Source organism: Blennius ocellaris, assembly GCF_963422515.1.
Source record: "Blennius ocellaris genome assembly, chromosome: 21".
Classification (NCBI taxonomy): Eukaryota; Metazoa; Chordata; class Actinopteri; order Blenniiformes; family Blenniidae; genus Blennius; species Blennius ocellaris.
Window position 1 is genome coordinate 12,989,525 of NC_137670.1, and position 21,854 is coordinate 13,011,378.

The 21,854-nt window shown below is 44.5% G+C and overlaps 2 protein-coding genes across 2 annotated transcripts in view; both read left to right on the plus strand.

Moving 5' to 3' along the window:
* The first annotated feature begins 2,530 nt into the window (after positions 1-2,530).
* nog2 (noggin 2) lies at positions 2,531-5,214 on the plus strand. The gene has a single exon (XM_080516704.1). The coding sequence runs from the start codon at positions 3,843-3,845 to the stop codon at positions 4,476-4,478; it is 636 nt and encodes a 211-aa protein (XP_080372830.1). The 5' UTR covers positions 2,531-3,842; the 3' UTR covers positions 4,479-5,214.
* A 15,379-nt stretch (positions 5,215-20,593) lies between these two features.
* The window catches only part of ntn2 (netrin 2), a 40,429-nt gene continuing 39,168 nt past the window's right edge, over positions 20,594-21,854 (plus strand). Inside the window, 1 exon segment of the mRNA XM_080517143.1 lies at positions 20,594-20,800. The gene's annotated coding sequence lies outside the window, so the exon portion shown is untranslated.

Genomic DNA, 21,854 nt, shown 5'->3' on the forward strand with positions numbered 1-21,854 from the left:
TACAAACTGCCACTCAAGGCTGTTTCTAAACAGCCACAGCATATTGCCAAATTCCTTCATTTCACTTATCTCCCGAACCTAATGGTGCAAGGAAATGATATGAAACGCACATACAATGTTGATTTTGTTGGAGGGGGGGTTCTTGTTTGTTTCTAAGTCTCCTGTGTTTACTCCCCTCTCGCTTCCACAAACTGTCCGTCTCCATCCACCCCTCTGTGCCATTCTACCAGTCCCCAGTGGGCACAGTCAGCCAGTCTGGCCAGGCTTGCCCCTTGCTGTGCCCCTGCACTGGATAAGCTCCTGTCTGGACCTTGGGTAGAGGCATTTGTATAGAGCTGTGGGGGTGTTGGTGTGTGTATGTGTTTGTGCGTGTGTTATGTGTGGGTGTGGATGTGTGTATAGCATTCATAGCAGAAGAGGAGAAGGGGGTCCTATCTGTGCCTAAGGGCTGCACCCCCACCCCCCCCTCCGGAGCACCTCACATGCGCCCCATTGAGACCTAAGGGAGCGTGAACAATCACTGCAAAACCAAAGAGCTAAGTCCCCTTGTTATACAAGCCCAATTTTCAGCACCAGTCCCACCTCTCCCCTCCACAGTCTGCGCCCCCACCCGGGTCCCACTCGACGGAGGTTGACGGGCTTCGTTAAAGCGAGCCGGGGCCCTTTAATGTCGTTATTTAATTAGCCATTCCACAGCAAACTGCCATCCGGCTCTTCCACCAGCCTCCCACCTATACACACATAGTTCTCCTTACTTCTCTGAAGCCGCCACCATCTTCATCGCCACCTCCCCTGCTCAACATCATCACCACTCTCTCCTCTCCTCCTCTCTCCTCTCCTCTCCTCTCCTCTCCTCTCCTTGTCTTTATCTCCAGTAATTAGCCAGAAGATGGGGGTCGGCTCGTCGCTGGGGTTGCCTGAGTATTAGTGCTTGAGAGAAGAAGGAAGGGAAGTGTCTCTCCCTGCATGGGGCTTCTTTCTCCGTCCACCATCCCGAAGACCTGCAGAGGAGGACAAAGAAAATGGCCCATTCTACAGTAGCCAGCTCAGCCTCACTGTCCCCGCTGCCCACTGAGCGCCGTCTACGTTGGCACTCTAATCATTAACCAGATTGTGACTTTGTGTGTCTGCATGCACATTGGAGGGGTCAGTGGGAATTTACTCACAGGATGTTAAAGACTGCAGGAAACTCTTTTCATGTGGTTAATAGAGTTAAGCTGAGATAATGAAGTCACTTAATTGCATGGTTCACTGAAATTAGAGCTCCTTTTTATAAGTCCCCCCATTCCTCATCTGTGAGGACTTGGTTTTACTCTTTGTTCATATGGATGATTCTGGTATTTCAGAGTGTCTTGTGCATGTATATCGCTGGTGAAGAGTTTCACTTGGGCTGCAACATAACTACCAGTGCACATTCCTCCCTCATGCACTCAAACATGAGTAGTTAAACAGTGGGGCAGAGGCTCTGGGGAGCCCCCAGCTTCATGAGCGCACCATGCTGGATCATCGCCCTCTAGTGACCACTACAAAAGACCAGCATAATGACAGTCTGTCCAAACTGCGCAACGTGAATGCAACAGGCAATATAGTGAGATGGCGAGCACGTCAAAGTTTTTGAGTAGTTTGGCTTTAATGATCTCATGATTATGTTATTTCTATGATGCAAATTTCACAATCTAGACATATAGAATTACATTGATCGGACTGGAGAATATTTGCACAACATTGATAAACTACAGCGTCATGAAATAAGTCTTGTTTTCTTTCTTTTTTTAAAGTGATCACAATTCTAATGCAGTCATGGACAACTGTGCCTCAACAAAACTGATTTGATTGTCAATATCTCTATGTTCAAGTGGCATTAAAGGAGCATTAGAGTGGCTCAAACAAGAGTAAGAAGTTAAGCATGGCTGCTGATTTTCTCATAATGACTGCTTAGCATGGGAAAGGTACTACTTAGTTATCCCTGGCCATTTATAGCTCTTAATTATGCGCCTATTTTGTGACCCCGGAGTTCAACGGGCCAATTCCTGTGTAGACCCAAATCTCGACGAACAAAGGTGGAATGTGATTCTTTTTTTTTCCGCAGACAAGCAACCAAACGTCTCCCATCAATTTCATGGGAAAGTTTGAGCCAAGGAAAAACTTACAGCTGGATATTGACAGCGCATTGGATCTTTTGGAGCATCACAGATAGAATTCAGGAGCTACAGCAGCTGTTTTCGGCTGAAAATATCTATCAGAGAGAAAGAAATACTCTTATATGCACAACACTGTTCATGTCATGGAACATCACATTTTAATAGGGGATAAAACAGGCGCTTTAGGACCCAGTTGATACTTGTCATTGTGGCTGATATTTTCCACGTTGTGAGGGGAGGGGGTAGCCCGGGCGAGGGGGTGGGGGTGGGGGGTGGCTGTCAATCACAGTGAAAGTGGCCGGGGTGGGCAGGCCCTTCTGACACTTTGTACCGACGGAGGGGGATATTTAACTTGGGACTGAGCACCACTCGCTACAGACACACTCACACACAGTGTGCCTAAGCAAAGAAATGCTCCAGCGCCAAGTCTCTCAGACTCCTGAAGTAGGAGCGACTCAGTAGGAGCTTCTGTACCAGTTATCAAAGGAGGAGAGACGCTCCCTCAGGAATTGGCCGCTTGCACCGACCGGGCAAAAAAAGAAAAAAAAAAGAAGAAGAAGAAGAAGAAAAAAACAAGCGCTCCAGATTATGGACCGTCTTCTCCTGCAGCTGCACAGCGATCTGAAGCTTTTCTGAACGGATTCAGCGATGCCACACTGAGAGGAACTCTCAACTATCTGCAGTTTGCATCTGATATGCATTAACACTGCAATTTGCTGTAAAGCATTTTTTGTTTCTATCGTTTTGCCATTGCATGCACAGCCAGGACTTCTGTGGGAATATTACAAGCTGAGACTTTGAGTGAAACAAAGCTGCTCTGTGATCTGGAACATCCTCTGGAAAGATACATGGCTGTCATTTCATAAATTGAGATTGCGTCCTGTGGCTTCTGTCAAATTTTGGTTTTTTTTGTTCTTTTTTTTTATTGGATGGGCATTATCCAGTAAGAGTGCACATATCCACGGCTGGACTATCAGAGGAGGCTGGCAGACCTTTTCCCCTTCAGTTCACGGACTTTGCGCTCTGGGACCTTGACAAACCTGAGAGCGTCTGGCGACGTTAAGAGAAACCACGTTTATAAAAGCTGTGCGTAAAAATAACATTGGCCAAGGCAGCCCTCATTGCCGGGCGCATGACATTTAAAACTTGGTGAAGTAGTCTTTTGTGCGCCCTTCTCTCTCTCTCGGGACGCTGCGGATCTATTCTGTCTCTTTAGAGAACACTCCATCCCATGCAGCTCTCGCCTCGGCCGCTGTCATCCAGTGTGGACAGGTCGTTGTGGCTTTGAGTCCCCGCGGTAACCATGACAACCGAGAGACCCCCAAAGTGAATCCGAGGAGCGGAGTGAGGCAGGAGAGAGCGCGTGAATAGGCTCGAGATTTCACCCGTTTACTTTGGTGCTGTTTCTTTTTTCTTTTTTTTTTTGTGGGAGACTGTGCGTAAAGCGGGGCTGCCGCTTCTCGTTGCAGAGTTGCATCAGCGGGACAAACTGCAAAGTTGAAGGAGCCCTAAAAAAGCAAAGCACCCCGCTAATGTCATTCAAACCCGACGTGGTCTATTAAAAGTATCGCCTTGCCGGTGACTGAACTTCTACTATATTTATGAAGCCCCGGGCTAGTCCTTGCAGAGAACACAGCAACCGGGAGAAGAAGTGACTATTATTCACGCCAGAAGAGCCGGTGCACCGTTCAGGGGGTAATAATGGGCCTCTCACAAACGCTACTCTTGTACGTGCTGCTGTGCGTCCACCTCGGAGTTTCCCAGCATTACCTTCGCCTCCGTCCATCACCCAGCGAACATCTTCCCGTGCCCGACCTGAAGGAGGACCCGGACCCGGAGTACGACCCGCGGGAGCAGGATCTGGTGGAGAGGACTCTGAGGAAAAAGCTCGGCAGTAACTTTGACCCAAACTTCATGTCTATCAGCTCGCCCATGCTGGTCAACCTGTCGGCGCCGGACAACCAGGTGAAGTTGCCGGGGCCCATGCCGAACGAGATTAAAAAACTGGACCTCACAGAGACCCCCTATGGGAAGCGGGTTAAGGTGGGCAAGAAAGCCCGCAGGAAATTTCTGCAGTGGCTGTGGACCTACACGCACTGCCCGGTGGTGTACACCTGGAAGGATCTGGGCGTGAGGTTCTGGCCACGTTACATCAAGGAGGGAAACTGTTTCTCTGAGCGCTCGTGCTCCTTCCCAGAAGGGATGTCTTGCAAACCCGTCAAGTCAATCAACAAGATTTTCCTCCGGTGGTATTGTCAAGGCTTTCTAAGACAGAAATACTGTACGTGGATACCGGTGCAATACCCAATCATCTCAGAGTGCAAGTGTTCGTGCTGATTTTTTTTTTTCCCTAAGGAAGTAGTGGTGGTCGACAGGGGAGTGGACTGGAAATACGGTTTCTATTGCACTGTTAACTCTCTACAGAGGTGGGCACCATAGCAAATCTATTTTTTTATATAGCATTTTAAGTGAAATACCAACATTGTACATATTTAAGAAAATGCAGCTATTTTTTCTAATTGAACCAGGACCATATTTTATTCTCAACCCTGAAACGTTGTTTTTTGGGGGAACAGGAGCACTTCATAACGAAGAGCTTTTTTTTTTTTTTTTTTTTGATATTTTTTATGAGACATTGAAGATGGAATGCATATGCTACACTTCTCCAAGAGGTGACCTTTTTTTTCAACTGAACATTGATGCTGACTGTTATTTCACTGCAATGCTGCCTAGAGTTTTTGTATATTATTAATATCAATAATAATTAAATTGTAAAAAAAAAAAAAAGTTGAGGTTAAAGATATATATAAAGGCGTGAACTCAGCTTTTTTTGGAATACATAGTATTGTAGGAATAAACAAATCTGTACGTTTTTATTTATTATTTTAACGATTTGTGAGTATAGAGCATAAGGAAAGAGAATAGCAGAGTATACCAGAAAAAATATGGGAGATGTCTACTTGAATATTTTTTAAAATGACAAAAAAATAAATAAATAAATGAAAAAATAAAACATATCAGTGTACATGTTATGGTTACACGTTTTAGCAATAAAGTCTATCTTTTCAACATGTATTAGTGTCAAGCCATGTTGCTTACGAGTGTCTATATACAGGGGGCGTTTACACTGTAAAAGAAAAAAAATCATCTGAACATGGTGTCTCCTTTAGGGTTCAAATGTTTCCCTGCAAAGGTTGAAAGTGGATACATTTCACTGATTTCCAATAAGTGTTTGGATTGTTATTAAAGAAATTGTGTTTGATGCAAATTGGATAAGTTCTCTAAAGTTGGAAACACTTGGAATTGGAAAAAAAAGAGTCGAAGCGGTATTCTTTTACAGTGTGCGGACGGTCGCGCAGCGGAGTGGAGTTACTAAACGCAACTTGGAGCGTCTCAGTGGACTGCCTGACGCTCCACGCCGTCACAGTGATTTCAGAAAGGGGCTGATTTACTACGCCGTGTAATGCGCAACACATACCTAAAGCGCGCCTCCACACAAGTGGCATTCATTTGTCTGGGGCCGCGCGCGCACGCACAGCTTGGACGCTCCCTCTGCCGGTGCCTGCGCGCGCGCGCTCGCCCTCGGGTGTTACGAGGCGTTAACATAATGGGGTAAAATATGATTCAGGCATTTCAAAACAGTGTCAAACGATAAAGTGGCGCGCGCGCGCGCGTGTGTGAGTGCGTATACGCGCGAGCCTGTAGCGTCTGGTGGTCTGCGCTTTTTTACTCTGGAAGCTGCACACAAGTTCCACTGAGGTATTTGTATAGAGGTGGACTGGAGCAGACCGGCGCCTATTCAAGTCTGACCGCCCTGGAGAGAGAGAGAGAGAGAGAGAGAGTGAGAGAGAGAGAGAGAGAGAGAGAGAGAGAGAAAGCGAGAGAGAGAGAGAGAGAGAGAGAAAGCGAGAGAGAGAGAGAGAGAGAACACAAAGCCCATAAAACAATGGTCAACTGTTTTTGACGTTAGCAGACTATTAATTGGAGAGCCGGGGTATGCCGTCTGCAAGTTAAAGAGATATGGCCAATTAAACGCGCTGGAGACGCGCGGGGGGAAATTAAGTCGCATGAAATCAAAGCGGAGGACTCATTTTCTATGAGCAGGGGTTTTTTTTGTTTTGTTTTTTTATGGTGTTTATATTATTGGTTGAACACAATCAACGACTTAAACAGGGCTATGACTGAACGTCTGGGGGCTAAAAGCGGGCTTCTGTGTTTCCAGTGAGCGCATCTCGTGCGCCTTCAAGTGATTTGTGCTTTTTGCGGGCAGAAGTTGGATTTGACACTTGCCGCCCGGTTATTGTGACAGAACCACTGCGGGGATTGGGTAAGCGGAGGAGAAGGACGGCAGCATGCCAGCGGAGGAGGAAGAGAAGGAGCAGGAGGTGGTGGAGGAGGAGGAGGAGGAGGGGGGCTGCTTTCCTTACTGTCAGCTTCTTTCTTGATGATGTCTCGGGGTTTTTAGAAACTGCGTCTCTGACTCGACGGCGCCACTCAGCCGCCCCCTCTCGACTGCGCAGAATGAGGCACTTTGGGAAACAGTAACCCTTTCAGGCTCTGCCCGGAGAGTATTTTAGAAGCGTGTGAAAGGCAATACGCCGCCCTGGCTCCAGCCAGTTAGGTGCGCACCTTTTAGAAACTGACCTTGCCCGCTTGTCACATCGCTGTTTCTCAAAGTGGGGTCCGGGGACCTCCAGGTGGTCCCTAATGAAATCCTAAAAGGGTCCTTAATAATAATAATAAAAATGTCATCACTAACATGTCAGGGAAGCAGTTTATTATTAGGATCATGATAATGATCACGATTCCCTCACAGCCACTTCTCACTTCATTGTACACAAGATAAGGAGAATGTTGAATTATATTGCTGGGCTATAAACGTGTAACTCATCACCGTCCCGAAGCCCATATTTCTTCAACCCCTGGCTGTTTGCGCAGTCTTTCTGCACTTTGAAAATCCACTGTACATCCTCTAAATTAATCCCGGTCTACAAATAGAATCCTTTTGAATACAGAGTTATTATAGAAGCATCTAATAGGGCTGCAGGTTAAATATGGACCATGTGGGATTTTTTTCTTGTGCCCAGGGAAAAATGCCAGTCCTTGAATGAGTAACTGTCCTGTCCAGTCTTCACTTCATGCAGAACTGCCGCGTTGACCATAAAACTACGCGGCACCACTGATGAACACATCACAAAGTTTGATCATAACGTTCCTCTTGTATATATAGAATCCCGATAGCTTTAGTTGGAGATTTGCTTGACATGTTATGCTGAGGGGAAAAAATGAGGGAAAATCGCTTTCCCATCCACAATATCAACATCAGTGGAGTGTCACATGTTGTGTATGGTCCCCATTAAAATGTCAAGGCGTTGGTGGCTTTTGCCCTGAGCATCATAAACGCCTGACATATTCTCCCCATTCATAACGTGAACTATAATAAACTCACAATAACAAATGCTGTCTGGAAAATGTGGACCCTATATCAACACACTCATTTGATTGTAAGAGATAACGCACATATTTGATGGCAGTAGGAGAATTAAATAAAGGCCTGGAGACAATTAGGATGGGGCATGATGGGGGAGGAGGCGAGAGGGGAGGAGGGGGGGGGGGTGGTCTCTCTCCTGATGAGAGTAAATCATTATGATGGACTGTGGTCCAATTGGGAGTGACTGGGGTGCGTCTGCGGCTGGGTGGTACAAGGTCTTCAGTGGCTTTTATTCAAACAAACATGTCAAAGACATCCTTTTACCTGCAAGGTTGCATATTTGCCAAAGGATAAGCATGTAAGTATAGCATGCGTGCTGATTGCATGCATGCACACAATCAGCCAAAGGCACACAGACACACAGAGAAAGACACAAACACACACACGCGCACACACTCACATAATAAATCTGGCGTGTGCGCAGTCGTCTGACACATAGACAGAGTTGGAGACAAGGGTCTGTTGCTGTGAGTAAGGCCCAAAACCCCACAGTTGTGAAAGCCAGTGAGTCAGCACTGGTGAGGTTATTGATGATGACAGGGTATTAGATTGAGCACTGAGGGGAGGGAGGGGGCACACACACACACACACACACACACACACACAAATGCACGCGCATACACAACACATAAGTGGAATGACCGCCAACGATACCCGGCATTCCATCACACCACCAACCCAGCTTGTGGTGTCTGGAGGCCTGTGTGTGTACGGGCGTCAAGCTTTGGTTCATGTTGTGTAGGAAAGAGGAGATGAAGAGTCTGGGCGTGCTTCGAGACTGTGCGTGAAGCAGAGAGGAGCCGTGGTGGACGCAATGGTGGCGTGTAAGGTCACCGATGTGTCTTTTTACAAGTCCATTGCCGTATTCGTTACAGTCTTCTGCTCACTTTCTAACCCACCAAAAAGCCCCAAATAGCTATTTATAATCTTTCATGTGTCGGCTTCTTTTCAAGTGTGAGGGTGTTTAGGACAAGATGTTTTTCTGCTGCTTAACACATTTCCACTGCTATGAGACTGATCCAGAGTCAGCAGCTCGTCTAATATCAATTGTCCATCAGTTGGAAGAGCAGATAAACCTGACCCGCCACACTGGGAACAGGATTTCTAATTTTGTAGCTCATCTCTGCAGACAAACAACAGGTGAACCCTGTCCAGTAGCAGTCGATTGCAATCAATTGCCACTCATTGCCAGCATGTAACACTGAAGATCATTTTTATTTCATTTGTGCAATGCCACGAAAACCCATACGATCGTAATTCACATGACTGCATCATCAAGTTCTCAACATTGTATGTGGAAGGTTCATCCATCCATCTTCTTATAGCCACTATATCCAAATTCAGGATCCTGGAGGGCTGGAGATGATTCCAGCTGTCAGTAAGTGAAAGGAAGGTTATAATAATGGAGCGTGATACAGCTTCAGATACTTTAGAAACACAATTAACTGTAAAGCATATCTTTAGATTGTGAGATAAGGTCACAGTATGTGGAGAAAGCCCACACAAACTATGAATAAATGAAATGCAGTAGTTGAGTAAAAGACAACAAAATTCAAAATAAAATCATGAGAAGTCAGAATGATGTGATACAGTCTAAGTAACATTTTCCAGATAAAATATAAGCTGGACCAACAGCAATTTATTTGTTTATTTAGGTCTGCAATTTTCTTTCTCAACATTTTTTGTTCTCTAAGGTTTTTCTGTCTAATCTCTTTCCACTTTTAATTTTTCATGAACTGCAAGCCCTTAATTAGATTATTTCACTGGTCTGCTTGAAGCTTCCAGCTGAATCCACACCAGTGAAAAGCAACATGGCTCGACAGCGGTTGTCCTGCATGCACTCATGCTGCTACCATTTTGATCAGGGGCAGAGTGTGAGAGTCACATTTCTCGAGTCACGCTTGCTGATTACTCAGTTTAACTCTTGTTAGATGTAACAGATATTGTACGCTCAAAGTAAGGCCTAAAAATAGAGCTGTGGGTGGTGTGGCACTCTCAGGGCTGGGAATAGTGCATATTCTGAGCTGTGTTTCCATGGTTACTTGTGCTTTCTCCTATCGCCGGCACGAGTCTCAAATGCATTGATGGCCTTTTAAATGCAGGCTAATGTTACCTTTTTATCAATATATCTCCCCTCAGTACACTGTGTAACAGAAACAACCTCAGGACATCATCTTTGGACACCAGCTTTGCACAAACACCTCGTGCTCCTGATACATGAGCATCATATTGACATATGCAGGCAAACTTTCCTTAAATTGTTTACTTGCCTACTCAGCTTCATCATGATTGCTCTCGTGTGGCTATATACACACACTCGAGCTTTCCTCCATTAAAATTCTATATTTTCCATATTCATCTCCTCTTAGCTCAGTGATTGCTGCTGTACTTCCAACATGCATGCACGCGCGTGCGCACACACACACATGCACACACCTCCCCCTCGCAGCCTGTCCGGCGGCTGTCTCCCAGTACCCCTCTGTGCGCCTAGATGGCATGCTGAGAATGTTTACTTTCGCCACAGTGTGTATTTACAGAGCCTAATAGTTTTTTAGGCCGCAATGGCGCCTCACTTCGCAACATGTGTACAACCCACCTACTACCCCTGACTCCAGAGTGCGCACACACAAGATATAGATCACTCCCCCACCTCAACAAACAACAAATCAAATCTCTGGTATTTGGGGGTTTGGCTGTGGCGTGAGCTCTGATGCATCCAGGTGACGCAGGGATGCAGCAGCATCAGAATGAGATGTTACCTATTTTGTGAGCATGTGAGTGGAGATGACGCTAAAAATAAGAGCAGGCAGGAGAGCATGTCTGCTATGAGAGAATGACTGAATGCATGAGGTGCTTGCAATGAATGTACACATGATGTCTTGGATGGCTGTGTGTGATATGTTGCGATGAGAAAGATTTATGAATGTGTGTAAAGTATGTGTGAGCAAATCTGTGAGATAAAGAGAGAGTGTGTATATCAGAGAGATGATGGAGTGAACCTCGAATAAGAAGCTTAAGCAGACTGTTGGCCGCACATAAATAATTCCTCAAATGAAGTAGGGGAAACTGTCAAAAGTGTAGTTTTCAACAAAACAAAACAAGGTAATGTGCCATCATGTGTACAAACCAGATAAACACTTTAGTTATTCTGATGTATCTCTTCATAACAAGTTACTAATGACGGGCTATTAATGAAAGAGAGAACTGCCATTCAATGTTCAACAGATCATCACATTGAATGAAAACTATGTACCTGCCAGTTTGAACTGAAGAATTGGAAGACTGACCAGTTGGGAAAGTCCTATTTCTCCAGTTTGCTGTGTTTTCATAGCAAAAAGGAATGAACAGCATGGCATCCTCCTGTAGTGCTGCTGGAAAAAAAATGTGGCTCTCTATGAGTATTTACCAAACTAACAAAAATAGCCAGAGCAGTTTTGGTTAGATCTCTCGCCACATAGTAGGAAGGTCATGACTTTAAGTCTGGTCTGGGTATGAATGGAGTTTGCATGTTGCCCATGAGCAAGTGTGTGTGGGTTTTCTCAGTGTACTTTAGTTTCCCTACAAGACGCAGGACCTGCAATATGTAGTGGCTAGCACTCTTGTCTCGCAGCACAATTCTCCCCGCTTCGAATCCAGACTTGGGGAGTATTCCAAAAGCACGTTTGAGGTTAAGTTGATGACTCTAAAATTACCACGTGTGGTTGTTCGTCTCTCTGTGTTTGACCCGTGATGCACTGGTGACCTGTCCATGGTGTACACTGCCTTCACCCACAGGCAGCTGGAATGGGCTCCAGCACCCCGTGACTCTAAAGCGATAAAGAAGACGGACGGGTGGAAGTGAGACCTTTTCCAACTTCTAATCCTCTCATGACGCTGCCATGATACCCAAAACGGATGCTATTGGTGCAAAGGAGACAACGTTGTTACCGTATTTAAAGACAGATTTCTATCGGATGTCAAATTATTGAACATAATTGAGCGCGGGGGTGAATGAGCAGACATTCGACATAAAAGGAAGAAGAATTATTATAAATTTATTTGGCATCTTCATGAGTTTATCTGTGTGTCTCCTGACTCTAAGTTTCACTTTGAATCTAAAGGAGACCGTTTCAGCACGGCTCGTGCTTCTGTTGCATGTAACCACCAAACACTGAGCGGTTTGGGTGATTAACACTCAGAAAGTAACTGACTCGACCCCATTGACTGGTGGAGATTAGGCCCTAAGAGTGGAGTCGAAAACACGCTGACCATTGTTTTATTGCCTTTCTCTGTTTAGACAATAAGTGCAAGGGGTCCAAACGGGTGAAAATAACTGGCTGTATTTTCCCCACTGGGCTGCTATGCACGACTTGGGCCGTTGAACCTGATGTCCTGACGCCTGTCTGTCTGTCGTATTCAGCCGAGGTGGTCTATTCAGAGTTAGGGACCAAGGGACACACAGCCCACGGCGTGTGGACGTGCGTGTATGTGCACTCACGTGTGCGTGTTGGTGTGTAAGGGGGAGGGAGGAGGCACAGCAAGCAGTAGAGAATGCCTGGTGATGGGTTACCAAAAACAGAGCGCCAGGGGACAATAGGACCCAGGACATTCCTGACATAACCCCAACACACCGGGGAGGAAGTGGAAGGGGGGATTTATTGGTGTCAACGGCCCCTTGCCCCAAGAGGAGGAACGGGTGCCTCTTTTGTCCCCTCTGGCGTTGGAGATGGACTGAATCGAGACGCCTTGCAAAGAGAGGACGCCTCTAAACACATACACACATAATCACTCCTTTGAAAGAAGAACCACCAATTAGGGAATGGACATATACGGCTATAGTGGTTTAGGCTCAAAGGAGGCAAGTTTCTGTGTGTGGTGGTGTGTGTGCATGTGAGAGAGAGTGAGTCTGTGTGTGTGTGTGTGTGTGTGTGTGTGTGTGTGTGTGTGTGTGTGTGTGTGTGTGTGTGTGTGTGTGTGTGTGTGTGTGTGTGTGTGTGTGTGTGTGTGTGTGTGTGTGTGTGTGTGTGTGTGTGTGTGTGTGTGTGTGTGTGTGTGTTATTGCAAGGCTGCCTGCATGCACTTTTCAATGGGAGCTGAATGTAAAAGGAGAGGCAAATAGGATGCTTTTCAGTGCAAAGTGCACAAGGGCTGACCCCATGGGAACACTGCTACGAACTTGTTTGAATCAGAGGAGCATTTAGTCTCATTTAGGAAAAGTTCATGTTACACTGAAGGAGTCCACAATGAACAAGACAATGTAATACTCTGGTAATTGGGGAGACAATTGTCAAGCAAATTCCCCGGTGTTCCCCGTAACTTTGCATGTGCTACTTAAGGAAGTGGTCTCTTGTTGAGTGAAATAACATCAAATTATGACATTACTTTGATACCTTTGGCAAAAAAAAAGGTTAAAACGTGGAAAGTTTGCATTGCAATTAATTTAAAAAAAATCATCAATGCAGTCATAATTCCTGTCTAATGTTATTCAACGGGTGAGAAGAAACATGGCTTTGGAAATGGGAGGGCTGGTTTTGAGTTGCATTGTAATTGCTGACCCTCCCTGAGCCTCATTACAGCTTATGCAAACTTTATTGAAGGTAAATACCCCTTTTGTGGACGGAAATGACTACGGAAAGCTGACCACTGAGCCTGACAAAGAATACTTTTTCTCCATAGATACTTGAGACTTAAGCCTTATAGAAAACATCAACACCACACTGACTGAAGACTGTATTTAAGGTTATTGATTTAGAAAGTATCATTATACCTGGTGACGCTGGATGATAAACACCCACTCCGGGGGACAAAGTTTACCAAGACTTGTTGATATTCTTCAATACAAACAGAGGCTTACAGAAAAACCTATTTCATTGGCAAAAATTGTTATAAAATGCCAAAAAAGATGACGGAGATCTCCAGGCAGGCTTGAAATCATCAGGTAGAAGCTTTTCATCCGAGCAGCTGCATACCCCAGTTTTTCTGATTTGGTCTTTTGGACTGTCTGGTTATGGTTTTGGTCAGCTTTCACCTACTTTGACCTTCTTATCAAACAACATCACAGGTATGGGAGACATGACAAGGTAGGCCAACACTGTCATCTAGTGGTGAACGTATTGAGTTATCTGTGTGACGTGTTCCTTCTAAACCTCCGTGGCCACATTGTGGTTGTGTGTGATAAGCAGTTAAGAAGCTGACCTTTTGAGTTTCTACAAGCTGCCGACCCGTATTACCATCATGTTGACATAGATGGCTTGGTATTAGTACATTTTTAAGGCTTGTTAGCTTGGACACAATTACTCTGGATCTTAAGGAGTTTATTTTATTCAGACTGACTCACTTTTACCGTAAGAACGCCAATGAACCCAACATCAGTTCTCATGTTCTGCTCTGTTATTTGGAGCCTGATAGCTTGAGGAAAAGAAAAAAAATGAGGTTTGGATGCAAAGTGGTGCAGTGGATTGCTCTCTCACTTCACTGCAAAGACTCCCTGGGTTGAGTCTGGGTTGTTTTTGTCGGGTATTACAGTTTCCTCCCAGAGAAAATTAAATAAAAGCAGAGAGTGTGTTTATCCCAGCCCAGTTCAGGATGCAAGATGGATGAAGGTGATCTAAACTGGGAAATACTTCAACTTGTGCATAAGCACCAAGCTGCTCTGCACTCAGCAGTGATTTAAGTTGAAAGCTCACATTAATGTGCCTGCATGTTGTGAATTACAATGTTGACATGCTCATGCGAGTGTGCACATTGATGGACGAACTCCAAGAGTGATCGCGATGTTCCAGGACACAGAGTAAGTGAGTAAAGGGTTAACCCTTGGAGAACAGCATCTACAATAGCATAAATTTGATCAGTATCGACTTTCCTGGAGCACTCCAGTCAGTCCAATTATCCAAGCACTTAAACTGAATAATCATCCACCAATCAAAACATAATGGTTACTATATTTGATGTTTATGAACATAGACAAGCTGGGGGGAAATACCAAAACATTTACGGCTTTCCTGCAATTGATTGCAGATTTATTAGGCCATTATTCACTATCAGTATGCCTGACTTGAACCACCACCATCATCCACTTCCAGCTCACTGGATTACAACTAATTCAGAAAGTGGCTCTGTAGCCCTGGGTGGCATTGTTGTGGCCGTACAATTTATTAGCTAATCAGCAAGACAGTGCCAGATTCAGCCGCTCATGAATATCAGAGCAGAATGAGAACCAGAACACAAGCTTTCATTACAAAGTTTTGACTCTTTCAGTCTGTCTAGGTCTTCAGAACACACATAGAGTTCAAATGGGAACTCCCAAGCGCTTCCAGCTGGCAACACTTTGGGATAATGATGCTGGATTCCACACAAATGAAGGGTCTAAATACCACCAGAGAGGCACCTGAACCCCCTCCTTAATGCACAGACATGCATACATATATGTAAAAACACACACGCAAACTTCTAAGCTTTTTTTTTTTTTTACTTCTCTGTGGGTTTATCACACAGGCGCTTTGCGCCAAGTGAGGGAAAACCAATTTCCCACCGTCGTTCTCCACAGTCTCTGCCGTCAAATGTGAAACAGCGAACCCCCAAAAATAATCCCACATCAAGACAACAGCGCCACTCCATACACAATCGCACCGAGGCAATCGTACATCCTTTGAGGCTTCGGGAGCGCAGATTGGGTTACTGCGGATTCTCGGCCGCAGCCTCAAGGTATCCTCATCTAAAAATCCTGTGTGATTGAGTCATCTGTGCAAGCTGGCAGGAGACCACCTTCAGTGGCGTGATGTCAAAATGATGGATGGGACAAAAATACTGGTCCAAGAGCTATTGATAGCTCACTTTCCTTAATGTTGACATGCAGATATCGCACACCCCAAGCAACGCGTGTGACGTGGACGGAGAAAAGGGCACGCACAAACACACACACACACACACACACACACACACACACACACACACACACACACACACACACACACACACACACACACACACACACACACACACACACACACACACACACGCACACACACTTGTATTTCACAAGGACACACTGGTGTTATACCCATTAATATCTCTTCCATTCCCACTCAGGCCCGAAGTCTTTGAAGTGAAGTGGCAGCTGAGCCCTGAGCAAATGAGTGTGTGAGAGGATGTATACAATAATGCCAAGATGCCGACTTGACTTAAGATGAGTTGGCGGGGGGGGGGGGGTAAACAGGCGGGGATCCCCAAGCGGCTGTTGTTATAATCGAGGGTGAGCTGAGAGGAGCTCGCACCGTTTATTTTTACATAAAAACCTCAGTGTCCTTTAGGTGCCCTCGAGTCTCTCTCTAACTTGACCTCCTTTTCCCATACAACACCCCCCCCCCCCCCCCCCCCTCTGGAAAAAAAAAAAAAAGAACCTAAAACCCTGCCACAATCTTCCATCAATCCTCCCGATCTCCGCCATATTGTGCAGGGATCTTGCCTGCAGCAATTAATTAACTGCAGTGCAGGGTTCCAACAATCTCCCGTGACTGGCCCACTTCCCCACTTGCCAACACAAATATGCTGCATATTTTACATTTATGTACAATTAATCTGGGTATCTTTAAACAATAGCTGCAGAGATCTGTGAGGTGCGCCTTTCAGTTCGGGGCAGCGGTGAACTCGACGTTTGATGACACGTTGCCACTGTGGTTGCCTGAGCATGACCTTTGACCTCCACCAGCTCCCTGGGCCAAACCATGGGAACCCACTGCTCCTTGCATGTTTGCTTAAGGTTAACTATAAATACGGTTAAAAGGAGAAAAGTAATTTCACCAAGAGAGATCAATAAATATTCTTAACGTAATTCCTTATATTTCATCAGTTATAAATACATTTGTGGATTATATCAAAAGGCTGCCTCTTTTTAAAAGGTTTTCATAAAAGGGTTTTATGAATAATTACACATGCCTCTTGTAATTATTGATAAAAAAAATATTGACTGAAACTTTATATTCTGGTTAAATAATTACAATTACAAGGTCGACTGTACACCACGATACTAATGTCTCATTAACATGTAGTATTGTAGATATTCTTGACAATATCTTGGGGGTTTTCCCATCCCAGGCCTCGACAGGATCTTATTAAAAAATTAAAAATTAAACAGGTTTATAAACCTCTTGGAAGAGAGTATTACTGGAGATCATGCTCAATATAAATGACTTGATTAATCATTTAAATGTGCACTTATTGGGAACCAGTTTCATATTAAGTGTCAAGAAGCTGTGCTGAAAAAGGAAAAACGTGTTAGTGGTCTGCTGAAACACATTTTCAGCTGGGATGTATGACCATTAGCACCAAATAATTTGTTACAGTTTGTGTAAGTATGTGTCATTTTTTTCACTTAATCTTCTCTATTTGGGATGTTAAGTGCAATATGTCACTGAAAGCAATGCTTTGTGGTGGGATTGGTGCATACTCCTTACAAACTATGATTAAAAGCATAACACAAATAATGGGAATATATCAAAATCTTTCAACCTGTTAAAAAGGTTGACAAATTCTGATTTTAGTTCTAGTTAACAACTGTTGCTGATGTGCATTGAAAAATAAGCTTGATGGGACTGGGACAAAGTAATGTAGCTACTTTTCAAAGTCAGAGTTTCTAAACTACACCTAAGACTTTTTTCTAAACAAAAATCGTATCTTTTTTTTCCCCCCAGGCCATTGAAGATGCTGGCCAGCTCTCAAGAAATAAATTGCAGCTTTAATTGTAGAGATTGTGTTCTTCCTCCGTAATATAAAAGTAATGCTCACTTTGTTTGAGCTGCAATTTTAAGGATATCTCATATCGCATAACGTGCTCATAATAGTTCCATCTTCTATTATTCTGTTCAAAGTCATGGAGCTGAAGACAATTTCTGATATTTTTATCTTATTTTCCCGGCAATGTCTTGAGATCAAATAATCTCTTTTACAGGCAAGACCTGGCCAAAATGGCAGCATTAAAAACAAAGGATGATAGACAAGCACACATGAAACAGGAGAGAAAGAAAGACCACAACCCACACTAGAAGACCACATAAAACAAAGATGATGATGATGATACTATACAATAAAACATCTACACACTCCACAACTGGCCATGAAAAAGTCCCAGGAAACATTCCTGTAATTTGAATTATTTTTGATGCGTGTACAGGGCAGGATGAGTAGAGTATATGGACTTCCTAAAGTTTGTGTCCTGGGAATAGAGACGGAGAGGAGATCTAAGTGCAAACTGTATGCTGGATTTGATTTTAAAGTGATGTATGATGGGATGCCCTATAAATCAACCATCCGAACCGTCCAGGCGCCGTGCTGCAGTAACTTGGCCACAAGAGGGCAGCCTGCCTCCGCTGTAAAACATGAGGGAGGGAGGGGGGGGGGTCCCCTTCAGACAAGGTAAGCATCTTTCCGTGCGTCCCGACAGCAGGGGTGCCAAAAAATGAAGCGAGGAAAAAGCCGGAGGCTGACATTTTCTCCAGGGTGTCCGCCGCAGGGAACCCAGCGCTGAGAGCCCCGGGCTTTGAGCAGACAGACCGCTGAGCCTTGTTTTCCAGACACAATCAGCAGACGGATCCAAGTGCAACAACTCCAAAGCACCGAGGAGAGCTCCCCGCTTGAAACCCATCTGACAGCAAGTGAGTGTGTTGCCCGTTGCTGGTCTTGTTTTCTTTCATTTAGTCTCGAATGCAGTCCAGTCTCTCCCACTTTGAAATGCTGAGATAATTTACGTAGATTAGTGGAGCTCCTTTATTTCGCCAAAATGCGTCAAATGTGGCCTTTCCGGGGAGAAATTGGAGCATGGAAGAGGTGACTGTCACTGATTTTTGTTTATAGATGGAGGTATAATATTTGTGTTTGTTGTTAACGGACTAGAGTGTTACAGGAGCTTGTGCAGCTTTATTACTGGCATGAAAGTCGACGTATATGTTCTTTTCAATTTCTACCAGCTATTCCCAATATTTTAAGTATTTTAAATGACAACATCGGGAAGTTATATGGAAAATTATATTTACCATTCCACCTCAGCTGGGAATTTTTAAAAAAATTTCTTGGGGGGGATGAGACAAAGAAACTTACTAAAAATGTAAAAAAAAACAATAAAGATAATTTAAAAAGTAATTTAGTTCCAAGACTTGGTAAGTCTGACAATGCATCATTTGGAAGACGGGCCGAAAACAACTAGGAAGAAATAACTGACAAAACAAAACAAGATAATCAAAAGATTAAATATTTAAAACAATCGTGAGAAGCACAAATGACGATACTTTGGTAGAAATTATGAAACTGTTTTGTGCGCACTCACTGTTCGGTCTAATTTACCGAACAACAGCCTAGTTTTTTTGAGGGGGGGTTCTTTTGGTTTTAAAAAGCTGGCACCATCTGAGTTTAAGTTCAATAATTAAGTGTCATTTTCTCTTTTTGCTCCAGTTGTGTTCGTTGCATCGTTATTAGGTGAGCTATTGGCTGCAGGTGTGCGTGTGGAGGCGTGACGCTCGTGCGCACACACGCAAAGGATTTTCGTTCTGCTTTTTTTTTTTTTATCCACGGGTCTTAATACGTGTTTGAACGGCCTTTGTTTGAGATTAGTAATTGGAGTAAAAGGCGTTAATGCGTAGCTCGGTTTCGGACTGGGGTCGTGCTGTTCGCCCCAGAGGATGGTACAGCAACCCAACCACACACACACACACACACACACACACACAGGAGGAATGTTGATCAGCTTTCGGTGGAGCCAGGAGGCGCTCGGGATTTGATCGGCCGCGATGCACGGATAATGAACCGCCGGTAGGCAGGCTGCACCTGCAATAACGCAGAGCAACACGCGAGCTGTCGCCTCGACGTCAACGGGAATTCTGAAGTTGGTTGTGGCAGTGCTCGCGGTTCTGCAAGGCTGGTTTTACGCGTGTAACATGTGCTATTCTCCACGCCTTTTCAAAATAAATTCTGATGGTCTGATGTGATTGGCTGAGACAATTCGAAAGTCCTGAAGGGTAAACTGACTAAAACACACCAATGAATAAACTGTATGTGGCTATATACTATAGTTCGTCACTACTGAAGGGGTGTTGTAATTACAGAGTCATTGTTGCTTTGTGATTTATCCAGTGCGCTTTTACGCATATACGGTCTCCAAAAATGGCACACTCGTCGTGACAAAGCACATCCACTTTCACCGACGCACTGCCAGTGGGCTAGAAACTATTTTCATACATTTAGTTTGATGTCACTTGACATCATCACATTATTAATTTAAAAGTAGATTAAAACGTAATAATCTATTGCGCTTTGGCTCAATGAAGTGTAAAGTAATAAATCTCACGAGTTTTGGACTGTTATTGGAATTAATAACTTATAACACTCTGCATCTGCCTCTGGTTTCTGTGGGCCTCAGAGCCCCACGTCTGCTCTGTTTCAACAGGTTCAACGTTGTGGGCTCATTATGACCTCCATATGGCTGCTGCCTGTGAACACAGCGAATAATGGCGCATTTGGAATAGGCAGCATATATAGTAACGATCAGTCCGTAAAGTGGCGGAGGTATTTGTTGTAAGAAGTGACAGAGCAGTTGCCTTATTTCAGAGAGGAACAAGTCTTGTCTTGAAAGAACCTAAGAATACTCGGGTTGGTTTTTGTTTTTTTTGTTTTTTTTGCGCACATTTTTAATCACAAAACAAATTTTTACGCATCAGTAAATTGCAGGTAAAAGAAAACTTAAGATAACACGGTGAGCAATTGTGACATTAAAATCTCTCTCTCTCTCTCTCTCTCTCTCTCTCTCTCTCTCTCTCTCTCTCTCTCTCTCTCTCTCTCCCTCCCTCTCTCTCTCTCGAGCGCGCTCTCGCTGCCTTGCGCACAGCGTTTGGGAAAATCTGGGTTTGATTTTAATGGGGAGTAGCCTACCTCGGGCTCGCTTTACATATGGATGTACTGGACAGTTTTCAGTTGGTTTGAGCTTCGAGTGCGGACGGGTCCAGTGGTCCACCTCTTCTCCTTATCCTCTTAGTTAGAACTATCCCGTCCCTGTTTAGTATAGTATTTTGAGTTGGCATTTGTAAGAAAGACGAGGCACTTTCGCGTTTGGAGCGGACAGTCCCTGACAGAGGAATTGATGTGGATCTCTCTCTGGGGACATCTTTTTAAAAAAAAGACAACGACAGTGACGTGCTGACACGTGGTAAGTTTGTAATTTTCGGGTTACTGTGCCTTACAGCTTTTTCCTGTTTTTGTGGAGAGCCATTTCAATTTTACGCACGGGTTTATTGTCTTGGATAAGAAGTCAGTGACTCACGGCGCTTGCTGTGACTGACTGTCCGTTACCTATCGTTCTTTTTAAATGAACCCAATGACAGTCGGTACTTTATGAAAGGCAGGAGTTGGTTGTTGAATCGCCGGAGTGCGCTGACTTGGATCTGCGGACGCTATAGACAGGTGTTATCCTCTCTGGCTTAGACCCGGTCAGAGGTTCAGAACAGAGGTGGATGTAACAAAACACGATGGATGAGGAGTTTTTCTTTTGATGTCTTTGTCAGTCCTGTTGCCACCACGTGCACGTGAAGTAAATTTGTAAAAAAAAAAAAAAAAAAAACGGACAAAAATAAACAGTTGTTAGAATGTGCTCTGAAAAAAAAAAATCCCCCCTGATCTCCAACAAGTTTTCAATCAGAACTTTGTGGCTTGTGAAGCCTTGGTGCAGTGATACTAGACTTGATTTGATTGTGGAGCTCATTGTGTGCAAGGTGTGACAGGAGACAATGGCTAACACAGTAATGATGAGCTCCACCCTCCCTGAGCTCATCTACCCTCTCCTCTCAAGCTGCTACAAGCCTGGAAGCGAAAGCGAGAGTCCCACACTGATTGCTTATCTCGACTGCTTCAATAGACTTAAAGTATGCCCCCATTGCACACTGAAACAGTGTCAGCCACTTGACCTACTTCTCACTCTCATCGCAAATAACTGGAATCAGTCCGCGGAGAAGGCCTCCGAATCCCCTCAGAGGTCAGAAAGAATGTCAAGTTTACACCAAGGGAGTTGAGGGTGTTCTGGGGAAATGCTGTTCATCTGGAGCGTGGCCATTGCCTTCCTGTTTTTGCAAATTAATCATCATTATTTAATTGCATCACGCCCTGCTTCCATCAGTAACAGAGCGAGGAAGGCAGAGCCAGGAGCAGCCGAAGGCACATGATGTGGAAGCTAATCCAAGGCAACATAGTGCAGATTTTAGTCACTT